The sequence below is a fragment of the Typopeltis vanoorti genome, chromosome 3 (assembly GCF_054136105.1).
Source record: "Typopeltis vanoorti isolate ZY-2024b chromosome 3, IOZ_Tvanoo_1.0, whole genome shotgun sequence".
In the NCBI taxonomy this organism is placed as follows: domain Eukaryota; kingdom Metazoa; phylum Arthropoda; class Arachnida; order Uropygi; family Thelyphonidae; genus Typopeltis; species Typopeltis vanoorti.
Genome location: NC_143551.1, coordinates 135,114,762 through 135,131,076, shown reverse-complemented (window position 1 = coordinate 135,131,076; position 16,315 = coordinate 135,114,762). Strand labels below are relative to the sequence as shown.

Sequence of the window (16,315 nt, the reverse complement as noted above, 5' to 3'; positions counted from 1 at the left end):
TACTGAAACTACTCCGTGAGAGGGCGCTTGTGTATCGTTAATCATTTTTAACGAGGTCTAACGAAGCTATTCAGATGCATTTTTCTCTCTCTGCCTAAAAACGAGGTTTTACTCTGATAAGTTCGGTAGGGAAAATAGGCGATCTTCCCTTAGAGAGTACGCTCAGAGGAAGATTTATGCGCCGGTGCCGTAATAATGATGTCGTAGCTATCAACGCACAGGTGAAGATGATTTATAAACTCATTTTGCACCGCATAAATGAGAATAAGAGTGCACTACCTCACCAAAAGTATTGCACACCTCATTCATGAATGAATCATTACCTGGAACATTTTTTCCACAAAAAAAATAATAATAAAAAATAATATGGGAATAATATAGGAGTTGATAAGAAGTGTCACATCTTAAGATTCGTTGAATGTCTCTTAAAAGCAAATGAGATCACAGCTGTGCTACTGATAAGGCAGTGATATAACTAATCTAAATGTATGCATCTTCTGCTGTTTTAGCAAATAATTCTTTTTATATTGCAAAATATAAAACTAGCGTTGAATAGAATAAGAAGTTCCCTGCGATACTTGCGCGCCACAAAACTCTCCATTGAAAAGATTTTAATTCACTTCTACTACACTTTGTTCTATGTTGTTGTTGTCACGCAAAGATGAATTGCATATCACACAAAAGCAGTAAATTTTTTTCTACGTACTTCAGAGTAACCAAAAAATATGAAAATCACGCTAAAAAAAAAGTAAACTCAGTTGAGCGGTTTACCTACTTAACTATCCCTTGTACTACTCATAACGAACTCAATCACGTCATAATGTTCTCGAATGTTCAGCATTTGCAAGGGTGGATTTGCAATCACTGACCAAAGGGAAGCAACCTGTCTGACGATATACTTGATACCCATGATAATAGAACTATCCATCTGGTATACGCAAGCAGAAACGATTGTTTTCATATAATGAAAGAGAGAAAAGATAATACCTCATGTTTTTAATCTGCTTACATCATAAACATGGACGAACTCCACTCTGACGGGGTATATGCAAAGAGAAGCTGTTTTTCCATGGAAACGAGAAGCCTAACATCATCATCACCACCACCTTAAACCAACATAAATATGTCAATATCAACAGAGAGGTTACACGCACGAGAGGAAAATTTATGAGAGGAATATGTGAGATTGGGAGATAAATTAGAGTTTGATCTTTAAAGGATAGATTTCTTCCTGCGGGGTGGAGGGATATTTGATAAACGATAATTTCCTTTTTTTTTTTTAAGACTATCAAGGTTCCTTTCTCTTCCCATCCCTTCGCCAAAACACACACACACACACACACACACACACACACACACACCTGTGTCCACACTACAGATGGATGTACTCCGAAGAAAAGAACAAGAAAATCGAAGACTGTGCTCTTAATAAAAGCAAATAATAACCTATGACTATCTATTTCTTCCTAATCTTAAATAAAAAAACTAAGAAAGGCGCAGAAAATGTATGGCAGAAGTTTTATCAAGATATTCAACTAAAAGACGACCCGAAAATCACAGCAGTTAACAGCAAACAGGAGTAGTAGAACAACCAAAGCGTATTTATGAAACCTCGGTAACAGTCACATGATCATGATCTGCATCACATGATCATGTTTATTTCAGAGAATAAATGGATTTCTGAATCATACGGTGATTTCCTTCTTGACTATCCCGAATCGTTTTTTTTTTTTTTTTTTTTTTTTTCGTGAGTGCTCCGTAAGAGGATTATATTAAGCGGATTGCTTTCTTTCCTCGTATCAAGAAGTGCATAAAAGTAAGGAACTTCATCATGAGAGAGAGTACTAGACACGCATTTCTTACTTGCATGTGATATTCATGTTTCAGCTAACTGATAACTTACACGTCCTTCTTTATTTTCTCAAATAAGAAAACAAATATCTCGAAACATAGAACTTGAAAAGATTTATATATATTCATGTATCTTTCAAGGGAAAAATCATTCATTCAGTTACAACACATTAATACACAAATATTTTATTTTCGTTAAGGGCGAGAGACATTACATGAAAGCTGGCATGATATAGCCCCATTTGCTGTTCAATATATCTTGCGTAATAACACCGAAGGGCATTTGAGAGATATGTTATTGGGCCTGTGCAGGAACAAATATTCCCGCTTATAGTTGGCAAGCCCATTTAAATATACACAGAAAAACACAGACATACATCTCATAGTAATATGAGACCCACTTTTGATTGATCTGTAACGTATAACTCTGGTAGATTAAGTATCCTGATTTTTTTTTTTTTTGTTTTTTTTGTTTTTTTGACTAGGCAAGTATCGGTGACACCAAATAGAAAATCACATATATATACTTCAGCAAGGCAAAAGTCTCACGACATTTCAGATTTTTTTTTCTTTTAATAAAAATCGTGCAAGGTTTAGAAATGACGAAGGGTAATAAAGCGGGATATACTCACTTATAATTCCATATAGACTTCCTTTTAAATAAATGCAAGTTTATAAGTTATCACTGTGGTTCTTTTTACATTTAAAATATTTTTTTTTGCTTTATACTAACACCGAAACACTTGAATAACTTTAAACATATCAGTTAAACTGCATACGAAAAAGAAACAAGAACTTTACTTGACAACAATGACACTCGTGCCAAACGACTATTGTTAGTTAGGCACGTGCATTATTGTTGAATAGAGAAAATGACTATTGTTAAGTATAGAATCAGTTCAAGCTTTTGTTACTAAACGAAATAACCACACATAAAATAATGTCCTTTAAACCATCTTTTCCTCGTGTAAAAGAATATCCAGTTTTGATTACCTGAGTTCGCTAATTTCACAGCAATTTTTTGAAACATCAAGTTTGAAACATGGATACTTACGAAAAACCAACCGACTCCCGTTTTTATAAAAATCTTAAAACTCTCTTAAACCGTGCTACACTTAGCAAATAAATAGTAAAAATGTTATCAACATGTAATAACTCGTCTAGTGATGCTGTACAAGAAGAGGTGTTTCTTCTCTTTTTCTTTTTCCTCCTCGAGATATTCACTTGAGTTTTATTTGTCCATTTAAGCGTTGAATAAATGGTTTTCGTATTTCAACACAGTGTCATACTGACGTAAACAGGAAGGCACATTCACGTATGTAAACGGCAAATACATAGCTCAGTATTAGCGACGTGCAAAAATAGAACCTCAAGAGTTACTTATAGATTACACCGGTTCTCTTCACTTTAATTCGTTCTTTACTTGAATTGAATTCCTTCGATGGCTCTGATGTTACTTAAATAAACGTCTTAATGGATTTGACCGCACGATTTAACAGCACCTTAATATGCGAATTTTACTAGCAGTTCATGAGTTGTATATTCTTGCACATTTTACCACGGTTTATAATCCAATAAGCTTAACTGTTTCTTACGAATTTAGGAATGAAACTAATGAGGGCCGAAAATAGCGCGCGCACACACACAATGTACTTAGAACTTATCGCTTACTACAGATTATTAAATATTAATGACTATGAAGAATGTCATGAATCATTCAGTATTGTTATTCCTACAGGAATTTATCAAGAACTTTCCTCAATAAAAAAGTTGGTACCGACAATGTTTTTTTTTTTTTTTTTAACAGACGTTACCGTATGTGATTTTTAAGAGAATTACATCAATGTATTTCCCCAGTTACTCTTCGACGTGTATGTCACTTCTGCTAGCTGTTTGCAATTGAATGCGACGACTAATGCAATGAAGTTTGTAAGGGCAACCTTGTCGAATATTCTTTAAAAAAGTAATGTTTTCGTTCGCATAACATAGTGAAGATAAAACACGTGCATGAAGAGCGCTTAAGTGACTCAGAGCCATGGAAGGAATGATGTCGAGAGGTGGGGGAGGGTACACAATATACGAAGTTAGCGAGGGCTGGCAGGAATGTAGCAGGGCTAACTCACACACACACACACACACACACACAGCAGTACAAACACAAAAGTAGTTTTTGATATAGATGCGGACTGTGATCCGATCCACGGACAGACACCATCGCCTCTTGCTACCTGGAGCGAAGTGATGATCGCAATGGGAAACCCTTGGCACTTGTACACATCGTGCTTTACAACCTTTTTTCTCCCCCCTCCGGTGGAATTCAGTACGTCAAGGAGGCTGAAAGGGATGCTCCTTCCGTGAACTTCAAATTAGGCAAACTGTGGAGAAACTGCGGGTCCGCGGCTTCTTGTGCAGGTGAGCTTGGAGGGCTGGCCGACTCGTGCCCTTCCATGAGGCTGCTGGAGGAGCGGTCGGAATCCGTGGGACTGTGGATGCCACTGTACGCCACTTGAGGTCTCAAATAGGTGTCGCGCAGTATGTGGCGAGAACGCGGAGATCCTGTGAGCACCGCCGCCAGCGAACTCAAGAGGTTACGGTCGTTGGCGTAACCTATGCTTGGCGGTCGTCGGTCCCGTCCGTTGGCGGCACTGTTGGTGCCCTGGTTCCATTCTGAACAAGGATCCAGTCTGTCGACGCATTCGTAGAGAGGCTCTTTCACTTGCGGAGAAGTTTCCGTCTTGTGATAGCAACACAGAGGTCGCTGGTGAGGCCACCGCAACTTCTCGTTGTCGTCGTCATCATCTTCGTCCTCTTTTCGTTCGGTGGTCTTTCGGCGTCTTCTTGATCGAGACCAGTCCTCCGATTTTAGGTCGTAATCACCGGATGGTGGTGGTGCTGTTGGTCTGCTGTTAGGTGGAATTGCAATCTGCAGAAGATATTGTAAAGGATGTTCCTCAGGTTCGACTGTACTTCCTGCAGCTTGAGACTGACGGCCTACAACGAAACAAATAGAGTATTAAGGATATGCTCCGTATGTGGATGGTCAAGAGATGTTATAGCTAAATATAAAACAAGCATGATGCTATGCAAAAGGTTTTGCAACTATACTCGAATAAAAAGAGGGATAAATCTTGCTTAGTTTTATACGCCAATCGCATGCTTTCTCGAATCTAGAAATACTCAAATAACTAAAAAAATGCTGATGATATATCCTCCGCAAAACTACTATTGCGAAACAATGAAAGTAACTTAAAATCAGAGTGTTGTTTCAGTTCATTCCTTAAGTTGGACACTTAAAGGCGACCCATGGCAGAGAAAATAAAAGTTTCCAAGTGAATAATTAGGAAAAACAATTATATACTCAAAGCCTAGCAGCACGCATAAGTACGCTGAGCCAATAGTCACTTAGCAACTGGCTAATGGAACACGTGGATTACTTTTCCCATTGTTGGCTAGCGTTCCGCGTGACAAGCTCACGTCATTTAACGGCTGGTGGACGCTTGCACGCGAAAGCTGCCTAAGTTAATTAGCAGCCTTTTGAAGTGTATTTGACTAGCGTCAAAATAGCGATTTTCTCGTTACAAAGTTAACTCTTAAGGTGTTACTTCTGAACTTGAGACCCAAAAGGCTAATTTTGTTCGGTAAACACATGGAAAGTGTTTTTACGTATTAAAACACAATATCATTCGAAGATAAATAGACCACACCTTCGTTTCTATATCAGTCAGTGGCGTTAGAGTTTGGGAAAGTCGAATGAAACAGACTCTAGATCGCCAAGAAAATAGGTGTGTACACTTGGGAAATCAGCTGAACACTAGTTCATGAAGACGGTGCTGGGAACTGCGAACAAGTCAAACAATACACTCATTACACGGAGAATCTCGTTTCTGATTGATTTTTTTCTCTTTTCTTTTACTCACCCCCCCTACTCTCTTTAATACCCTTTTCTACATCTCTTACCCTACCTCTTCTGTTCAACTATTATCCACGAGATGTAAGAATAAGCTATGGCAAGACAGCGGATTCTTTTTTTTTTTTTTTCAATTACTGAAGATAAGGGTCCCTCATGTACACCGAAACTTTTGTTTGCACGTATGTTGGCAATAGAGGCTCTTTAAGAAGTGAATACGAACTCCGAACACACCAGGGATAATGCCAGGGCGCGTGCTATAAGGAGAATTACTAATGAGGAAAATGTGATTTGAGGATTTTTCCTAAGCGCTTTCGCTTTGCGTGTGTATTCTTCTTCCAGCTAAAAGCAACTTTTTTTTTTTAATTTAGTTACTACAACTATTTTATTCATCACCAGATACGCTGCTTGATTACCAACGCGAATGTCCCTTCTTAGTCCCGGATGTGCTATTTTTTGGTAGGATAATCTGAATTATTCTACTCGGTGTTCTGAACGAAACAGCATTAACTCTCTCGACGTAACACCTTCTTAGCACGAGTGCGATGGTATGTCCAATGACTTCTGCTTAATCATTGAGAATATTCATGTCTTAAGATTTAAAGCATTAACCAGCTAATTTCAAGGAGTCGCTCAAGATATAATGAGCCACCACGTCTCAAGATTGATGAATCACAATTGTCAACCGAGATTCTTTCATTTTTATACAGATTTTAATAACTTTTACGATCATTGTTTGAAATGTTAGCTTCAATGCTTCTTAGCTTCTACGTTATTTTCAATTTTTATGTGATTTGCATTCACCAAAGGTTATAAGCCTGTGTTATTGACAAGGTTATAACTTTTGGTGTAAATTTAGCACATTATATTTGAGATATCCTATGAATATATTCGATTTCGAATACAAATCATACATAAAATAAAGCCTGTGTCAATCTTGAGGACAATATAGACAAATCCATGAGGGATGGGAATAAACGGAAACAAATCTAAGAGAGCTACTGCAGCGTAAGAACTAAAACACAATCGATTTTCGTTGAAAGCTTAAAATATTTAAATTGAATATTCTGGTTTAGTTAGTGATTTAATTACTGGTTTAATTATTATAACTACTGATGCACATATCGCCTTCGCTATCCCTCTTTTGTCATGAAATACCGACCATTTTTCTTGTTTTGACTGTCTGCTGTATAGTAAACGAATAAAAATTTGTTTGTGACAGTTTTTTAATATATATGCTAAATATCAAATTTTCAATGTTATTTATGCATATTTCCATAATAAATATAATAGAAATATATATTAGCCTATAATTCGGAAGTTTATTTGTTTAGTTAATATATTTTTCCAAGGTTCGTGGAGATTTTTTTGCACACTGGAAAGTAAACATCGTGGCATTCTCATTACAGAGAAATGACAGCACTCAAGGGATGTTTACAACGTTCATCTTTCGCCTTGCTAATAACGTTACTTAAAATACGCACATCCGAAGTCTGTATATTTGCCTTGCACTGGGTTTAGCAAAATAAGTTCTATGAAGTCAGTGCCGTTTTTTTTTTTTTTTCTTCCCCTGATTATCATCAGGGACCAGAAAGAAATGTAAAATACAAGCAGCAGTACAAAACAAGATCTCGGACGTTTCGATCACCAGTTTCGAAACCGATATGTAGTTAGTTCTATTGGGCTGAGAGAACGATGCTAAAATAATTAAAAATGAAATTTAATTAACTTTATCCAAAAATAAATAAATAAAAGAAGAGAAAATAGGAGTCCTTCTGAGAGCGTGTCTTTTAAGTAGTTCAACATCTGTACAATAGTGAGGAACAAAAAAAAAAATCCAATAGGTGCTTATGAATTGTGCAGAAGACACTTAAACATGAAAATATCTTCCTCAGGATCAGAGAATAAATAAATATCAGATAGAAACGTGAAACGAAATCTCAATTATTTTAATGTTGTTTTTAACTTTGACTGATCTACAGTATTCTCTCTATCGTAAAGGTTCCTATTTCTAGAATAACTCAAAGAACTTTAAAAACTGAATCTTAACAGCTGTCACTTATCTACACTGTGAAATGTGACGTAAGATATACTAACCTGGAGTATTGCAGTGATGAGACGTTCCGGAGAAGGTCGAATTCCAATTTTGACAGACGGCCTGCAAATAAATATAAATATTAGTGCTTCAACAGACGCTGCAATATGACTTGTTTACACACCAAGGGTGGAACATTGGCAGCATTCCAAATGGTGTTTCACCCTATTGGTATTTAACTAATTCATAAATAAAGTAGAACGTCTTAATGACTGTCTCATTAGCGATGTAAATCGTTCTCTTGTTTATTAATGTGTTTGCTAATCGCCTTCGTACCAAATTGCTCGCCTTATACGTTATCTGGAGAAGGTTGAAAGGTCAGGTCAGTACAACCAGATCATAGCGGAGGAACTAAAAGTGGATTATTATCTAGATTTAGAAAGAAAAAAAAAAATCCAAGAGATTTGAACCGAACAGAAAGATAAGAAATAATGTTTGACGTGATCCCCAATCTAGATCCCTTTTTTTTTTTTCATTATAACCGTTGAAAACTTGACTATTGACTTTCAGAATTTCGCCTTTATAACACGATTATATCCTCATCTTATCCTAGTAATCTCACATGAATCCAACTAAGATAAGAAGTCTTCAGTGACTCAGAAAAAACACGCGAAAACCACATACTGACGGATGAAATCCGATACCGCTCTCACTAGTTAATGAGCATCATGGGTTGCCATGGTAACGTGTTAAAATAACGACTGCAGTTCTGCAGATAAACTTGAAAAACCTGCTCAAGCAAGAAGAAGCAGAAGTATTGCTTTAGATTTAAGGCGAGCATTCAGAAAGGATGGGTTTCACTACTGGGAATGTTGGAACTAGTCTCTGGAAGCACGTGTTTTCTTCTAAAGGACCACTGTTTCCGGTTCTCAGAGGGTGAAAGTGATTTATTTGTCTTAGGGCTTAAAGATTCAGTGCAAATAGGAAAGTTCACAAGGAGTTAAATAACTTGAGTTTAAAATTCCTTCTAACATGCTTATGATCTTAGACTGACGTCTCCTATCTTCGATTAATGTGTTAGGCCTAATGGTTGGTTCCATGGCTGGCTTGTCTGTTTAACAACTGGAAAAACACACATTTCCGGAAAGAAACCAAAGAAAGACGGGATTCGAACTCGTTCTTTGTAACCAAAAGATGCTGTCCCTACTGATCGTCGCTACGGAAGTACGAGATAATCAAAAATTCTTTTGTTAGGAAAATCCGTTAAGACATTAAAATAGAGCTTAATTTTAGTATTCTTAGAAGTACATTTTCCGAAGACCGATTAATGAAAATTGCATTCGGGAACTAAACTGAATTTCTAATCAGATAATTTCTTTTAACGTGATTGCAATTAAAGTTGCTCCTAAATTATGTGGAAGTCAATTCCTTTTTAAAAACTGAACGCTAGTGCGATCTTTCTTTCATAGTAAAGTTCCGCAATTCTATAATTCATTTTATGTTCGATCTATTATTACTTCGATTTTTTAGCCTAGATTTCCTCGTATTTATTTGCATACACGGAAAGAGAGATTTTCTTATTGGATCTGCATAAGCTGCACACATCACGTATCTTTCGAATTCTTCGCTCTTTCTAAGAAAGTGTAGCATTAGTAGAATACACAGAAACTAACTCGATAAGACGTCAAACGCAATTCAATAATCAAATTAACTTAGTGACTGCTGCCGCCATCTAGCGGTAACAGAGTTAAAGCAATCTACTTATTAAGTTAAAGGATTATAGAATGTAATTTGATTTAAATGCACGCTACAAACTAAACAAACAGTAATGGAAATAGATTTCTAATAAACTTGAAGATAGATTGGGTTTCGTGTGAAATGATTAATAAATCGAGCTTTTAAACTTAATCGTTTATCGAATTTTATATTGAAAGGGAAAGTTGCATTGCAGAGGATTGGTAAAAATAGAACATTTACTCACGCTATGATTCTGGGCTTCGGATACTACGTCGGCTGGAGTGTAGAATGTTCGCCGACGTTGATTAACTTGAGTCTTTCGTAGACAACCACATAATCGGTCAGGCACTGAACAATCCCCGTATGATTTGTTGACCTTAGTGAAGGGAAGACACAAATCCTTTTAGGATGAGGTCATTACAATATTATACACACTGTGATTAGACCAAATCTTTATAAATGTAAATCCTTTTTATCAAGCGCACCCTAGTGGCGAATTTTATTACTTCTATTATAAAAAGTGCTGTCTGATACTTACCATTCCTGCTCTGATGCTATAAAATCCAAATACTACAAGGCTGAGCAGTGTGTTAAGAGATGTAAAGGTATAGGCAGTGATTGCTGATTCTTCGTGTAGGTAGAAGATAAAGAAACCCCATGTTGAGCATAACAGAATGAGTACCAACGTTGCTTCTCCAGTCCACACACTGAGGAATAACAAAATCAAAATATAAGAATAAAGTCTTATTAGTCGTTATGTTTAATATAGTTATCAGAGTGTTTACAAATTAACATTAGTAAAATGCTATCTTATGATGAACGGTACTAATCCTTCTAGTGTCTTATTTTAATACGAGAATAAATATTATTGCCTTGCAAACGCTAAAATATTTAAATAACTATATTTACTCGAACGCCATTATTGCTATCTGTCATGTCAGCATCGGTCCTTTTTGTTGCGCACGAGACAAATGCATTTGGTTCTAAATAAAGTTGTCCGTTAGAAGAAAATGATGTCTTAAGATATCTGTGGCGTTCACTGACGGCGTTTGTATTGCGCTAGACTGTAAAAATGATGTTATTAAAATGCATGTTTCGCGACACCGTTCGCAGAGTGACAGCAAATTAACACCGTACGCCATCTGCGTGTCTATGACACGGGGAAACAATCGGGAGTTCTCCGTAAGAATGGCATCTTTGCCTTTCACGAGTGATAGCCAAGCCTCGATTTAGAGGAGGAGCCTGCCAAGATGGTCTTTCTTCAACGGCTTTGCGAGTGCCTCTGCGATTATTTTTTTTTTTCCCCTCTTCTTAATGGAAGGGTTTTTGTGATGCAAATTCCTTTGAAGTCTTAGAAATGGCCATGAGATCTTTGAAAAATGATAGGGTTGGGATAGTTAAGTATCCCGTAAGAATAAGACAGATATTTCTCTTTCGGTTAATGGCAAGACTAATGGAATGCGTTTGGTGTTAAGATGGATTAGAAAATGGACGAAGTGAGATTAACCAGCATGCACATAAATACGCAAAATGTCTCGAAATTTAAACTTAAAAATCACGCTGCTACGTTTTCTGAAGTTCGGACCATCACCCTGTTGGCGTCTTTCGCGTTGCACTGTTTCTTGAAAGGTTGAGCCAACTGTTTATCGCGTGCGCCAAAATAACTCTTAAATTATCTTTACGGAGATCTAAATTCACCATTACAAGATGCATTTCTACAACCCGTGTGCGTGTGTGAGTGCGCGCGCACTCCAATTGTTTTCAAACAACTGCTCAATTGCTAAGAGAAGCATTTATTTATTTTAATACATTTGCTTACTTCTAATTCGTTCTTAAATAGCAAACTGAAGAGACTTAGTTTCGATAAATGCATTTATCAAGCGTTAAAAGATATTTCATTGTTTATAGCGCATTATCTTCTCTAGCATTTCTTTTACTTAGCGTCGCATTTTTTTTTTTTTCCTTACGACTATTGGGTAAAGTGGCTTATCTCTAAGATCTTATCGGCTAAAGCTGAAGAACTGTCTAAAAATAAACCATACACTCAAGAAAATGTTCTTACGTGATACGTTGTTTCACGTGCAACAGGACATCCTCCTCTCTGCGAATGCATGAAAAAAGAAAGCAGTTTTTTTTTTTTTTGAAACAGCAGTAAGAATATGATGATAAGAATTGTTAAATACTCCAAAGGGACAAGACAATCTATTTTGCTAAGATGACTCAACCCATTACATTAAGAAAGGTTAGCATCATCAACAATACTTTTTATATTGTTAAAATTGTCGTATATTAGAGGCAAAGAGCCTCATGTGCCACACTGAAATGTTAGTAGTTAAATTAGTCATAATCAAATCGATTGGCTAATGATAAGACGATAAAACACCAACTTTTTGTGTCCACACAAAAAGTTGGTGTTTTATCATTGGCGTTTTATAACTCTTGTGCCAACACTGAAGCCAACGCTTCAGTGTTGGCACAAGACTTATAGTTTTTGTCTGATGTTCACATGAACACCTATTATGGACAGATGTTTTCAAGAGTTACTTGCAAGCAGAAAGGAAATAAACCAACTTCCAAGTTATGAGCTAGATTTTTGTGCCGCTACTTCGTGTAGCGGCACAAAAATCTAGGTTCTGTGTTGATATTAAGTTCAGTAGCCCGATTCCTTAGGGAAACTACAGAAAAATAGGCTGTTCTTCTAAGTTTTACCTTCAATCTTCATGACAAGCAATGTGTGTGTGTGAGAGAGAGAGAATGGAAGATAAGATTGCCAACGATAAAGATATACAATCCTCTCCGGAGTCAGCACGAATGGCAGTTTTCTTTTTTACAGAAAATACACAAATAATATGGATTGCAGAATGTGATAACCTGGGTAAGAGAAAGAAGCAGTTCTGAATGAGGATTGTCGTTGATCAGAATTTTCAAATGGTATTTGACATTGTGGTTGATGTTTCTGATATATCGTCAAGCTGCTAGATCAGCCACTTCAGGCATTCCAGCACAATAAGTCCAGAGGATCTGCATCCCTTCCCCTTTATAGAAATCATCATATACGAAGCATGTAGGCTTGGTTGGCCGAGTGGTTAGTGTATCCGCTCTCCAGCCAGGAGGCTGCCGGTTTGAATCCTGCCTAGGGCATGAATGTATGTGATTGTCTTTCAGCCTCATACATTCATACAAATATGTATGCTGTACATTGTCCCAAGAGAGACTGGATCGCCATGGGAGAAGTAGACCCATCTCTCCAACCAGCGGACCCTGCACCAAGCGGGACATAACGCTAGGAAGAAGAAGATCGTATACGAAGCATATCAGAGTTGCCCGGATGGCGTTAATTGTTGAAGTGGAACTTTTTATAGGGACTCTTCAGGTGTGGACTAGTTGGCCAGTTTCATAAGGATCGAGTTCGGCATTGGCGAATCAAAGAAGGTTGCTCCTTCTGCAGTACTTTGCTTCACACGGCTCCAAAATAAATTTTCCCAAAGAGAATAAAATATCCTAAGTAGGGTATTTATCTTTAGGAGATATTTTGATTATTGATACATCGTATAAAGAATGATAATAATGATAACAAGTAACTGTTATTAAGGATATTATTTTTTCTTCTTTTTATCCAAGATAATCCATCAGTAGGATCGCATTCCGCTTTGACAGGCTCCACCATCAAACTTTTATTCAGTGTCAGAATGAATGTTAACGATAAATTATACTTCACGAGAAATTATATTTCCGTTTCAATCTTCTCCCCGAGGGAGAGCAAACGAAGTTTGCACGTGAAGTACCTTCACAACTAGGCTACTTCTATATGGAAGCCGATGACTAAACATTAAGTTGCCCTAGTATCCCATAATGCATAGCATATGTATTTTGAAGGTGTATACAGTATTTCCATGCATTATCTGAAGAGTAAGACAGGTACTCCCACTGATGAGACCTTTACTGAGGTCTCATAAGTGGAAGCTAGATCTGTGGAGATACTGAGAGTTAAATCAACGTAGTGAAACAGTCAAATACTGCAACAATCTTTCCATATCATGCCTAAAGTTTTCAATTTAGTTTCTAGTAAGCTTGAAAAAAAATATTCATAAATTCAAGTGATTACGTACAGTATATTACCCTGCAAACAGCAGTCTAATTAATACACCATTAGACCTTAGTCAAGAAGAACTCATCCTTACAAAATCCTTAGAAAACAAAATAGAGAGCAAAGTTCCAACTTACCCCATGCTGGTCAACTTGGTGTGGTCCTTAATTTTGCTCTCAATGAAGCTACCACGTTGACAGCAAGATCTCCAGAAGGCAAGGCTAAGGAACAGTAAGGCAGCCTGGGAAAAAAATGAATACGATAATACTTATATACGTTAGTTGTCAAAATAATGAAAAATCCCCAAGTCATATGTTAATATTAGGAAATCCTAGCTATTCTTAGGATAACCAGGGTGTCGGTTATCCTAAGTTCACGTTTTAGGGGGAAAATGACCTCAATTGAATTTTGAAAAAGCATTTGCTTAAGCAGTTGTAATCTAAAATCTTTCATCCTGTCCTTCTTGGACTTCATAAGACTTCTTTCCGTCATCAGTTTAACTTATTTCAAGCAGATTAGTTACTTTATAGTTCACTTATTAGCTTCGCCAATTCTCTAAGTGAATCGTGGACTATTGTTAGGATAAGCACCAATCTCTAAATGCATTTTTATCTAAATGGGCACTCAGCCATTCCACCCAGAAGCACTTTCCAAGTATCGCTTATATATTTCTGAGTTTAATTAAATATGTTGGCTTTTATCATTACCTTTTACTTAGTGGTACACAAATGGAATTTTAATTATCCAATTACTGCTACTGCATTCCTCTTTGTAATTATTTTAGTTATTAATGCACTTTTAGCGTATTGAGAATTTTAAGTGTTGTGTGGGGTTTAACTGCTTTAACTTATATTGCATTTGGATGATCATATCGTATTATTGGTTTTTATCGTTCACTAAGTAGCTTTTAGAATGATGTGAAGTAATTAAAAACAGGGAAAGAATTGCTAGAGCGAGACATCGCAGTCGTAGTATGCGTGTTTTAGTGTATTTTCTGTTTCCCTTTTTGGCATTACTTGAAGAATATTAATTTGAGTTCTTAGTTGGGGTGAGAGCGAGGTTCAGTGTGAATTCTGCATAGTAATCTTTAAAATAAGATAATTCGGTCTCAGACGGAGGTTGGTAAGGATGTTTCAGCTCCAAAACAAATCGGCTGGTTAACATGTTCTATAGGCATATATACGAGGGGGGATCTGAATAGTTCTAGGACTAACAATGAAAAAACGAATTTATAATTTCAAATTTATTTTTATTTTTCAACATAATCTCCCTTAAGACTAATACATTTATTCCAGCGAATACTCCAGCACCATTATCCTGTCCCTGTAGTGGTTCTCAGTAAGATCTGCAAAATACCCCCTCCCCCCTACAGCTGCAATCACCTCTTGATTCGAAGAAAAACGCTGACCAGCGAGGAAGAGTTTTAGTTTTGGGAAGAGATAGAAGTCAGAGCGAGCCAAATCTGGGGAATAGGGTGGATGTTTCAACAATTCATATTGCAGATTCCTTAATTTTCCCATTGCCAAAACACCTTTGTAGGCAGGTGCATTGTCCTGATGAAAGATGATTTTTTTCTTCAGCAAACCGGGTCTTTTCTCACAAAGTTTTTCATCTAGACTGGTTAAAAGATCGGAATAATATTCCCCAGTTACTGTTTACTCTTTTAAAGATAATTAATAAACAAAATGCCTTTAGCATCCCAAAACATCGATGCCATGACCTTTCCTGCTGATGGAACCAACTTTGTCTTCTTGGCACTGAACAACGAGCTTCTGTTTTGACTGCTGTTTGGATTCTGGTGTGTAATGGCGAATTCAAATTTCATCCATAGTAATAAATAAATCGACGCATAAAATCAGTTTCATTCTTGTTAAAACACTCCAAGCACTGTTCAGAGATTTTCATGCGAGTGCGTTTTTGATCTTCTGTGAGCAAGCGTGACACCCATCTTGCGCAAAGCTTTTTCATTTGCAATTCTTCATGCAAAATATATCCTACACGTTCTTTTGAAATGCCTATAGTCTCATCAATTTCACGCATTTCGATTCGCCGGTCATCCAATAACATATCGTGCACTGATCAATGATTTCTGGCGTTGTTACACTTTTTGGACGTCATTCACGTGGATCATCTTCAAGGCTGGTACGGCCACGTTTAAACTCGGAAGCCCATTTCTTAATTGTCGAACATGAAGGAGAAGAGTGCCCATAAACTTTTATGAACTTCGAATGAATTTCGTTTGGCATTAAACCTTCGTTTACAAAGAAGTTTATAACCGCACGATACTCAATTTTATCCATTTCAAGGGATACGAAAGGACTTTTGCTTCAGACAGCTGTATAAAACAAACTATTCGATAGAATGACTTGCAATTTCACAGAGATGCTTATGAGAGTTTCTTCATTAACCATCCTTTCTGAGCTAAATGCAATGGGAGTAATGTTTGACGTCAAATGCTTTTAAAAAAGAGTGGTTATTTTTCAATAGGAATTCCGGAGAGTGCTCCAGAGCGAATGGCTAGAGATTTCAAAATGCCCGGAACTCTCTGATTGCACATTCATTGTTGTGCATCTCGACCTTAGTCCAATATAACCTGCAATGTAAGTACAGTATTAAGCGTTGGGTTGAAACTAACAACTTATTGGTATTCTTTTGTCAACACTTGTGTCATTGGAGGAATGCAGATGTCATCATCTCT

General features: G+C 36.9%; 1 protein-coding gene across 1 annotated transcript in view; it reads right to left on the bottom strand.

The window, feature by feature from the left end:
* Window positions 1-2,021: 2,021 nt before the first annotated feature.
* The window catches only part of LOC150108581 (latrophilin Cirl-like), a 191,347-nt gene continuing 177,053 nt past the window's right edge, over window positions 2,022-16,315 (bottom strand). Inside the window, exons 16-20 of the mRNA XM_090390865.1 lie at window positions 13,755-13,858; window positions 10,069-10,237; window positions 9,775-9,906; window positions 7,856-7,916; window positions 2,022-4,842 (exon numbers count right to left, since the gene is read on the bottom strand). Coding sequence (XP_090246991.1) covers window positions 4,169-4,842; window positions 7,856-7,916; window positions 9,775-9,906; window positions 10,069-10,237; window positions 13,755-13,858 — 1,140 coding nt within the window. The 3' untranslated portion in view covers window positions 2,022-4,168. The remainder of the gene's footprint in view (window positions 4,843-7,855; window positions 7,917-9,774; window positions 9,907-10,068; window positions 10,238-13,754; window positions 13,859-16,315) is intronic.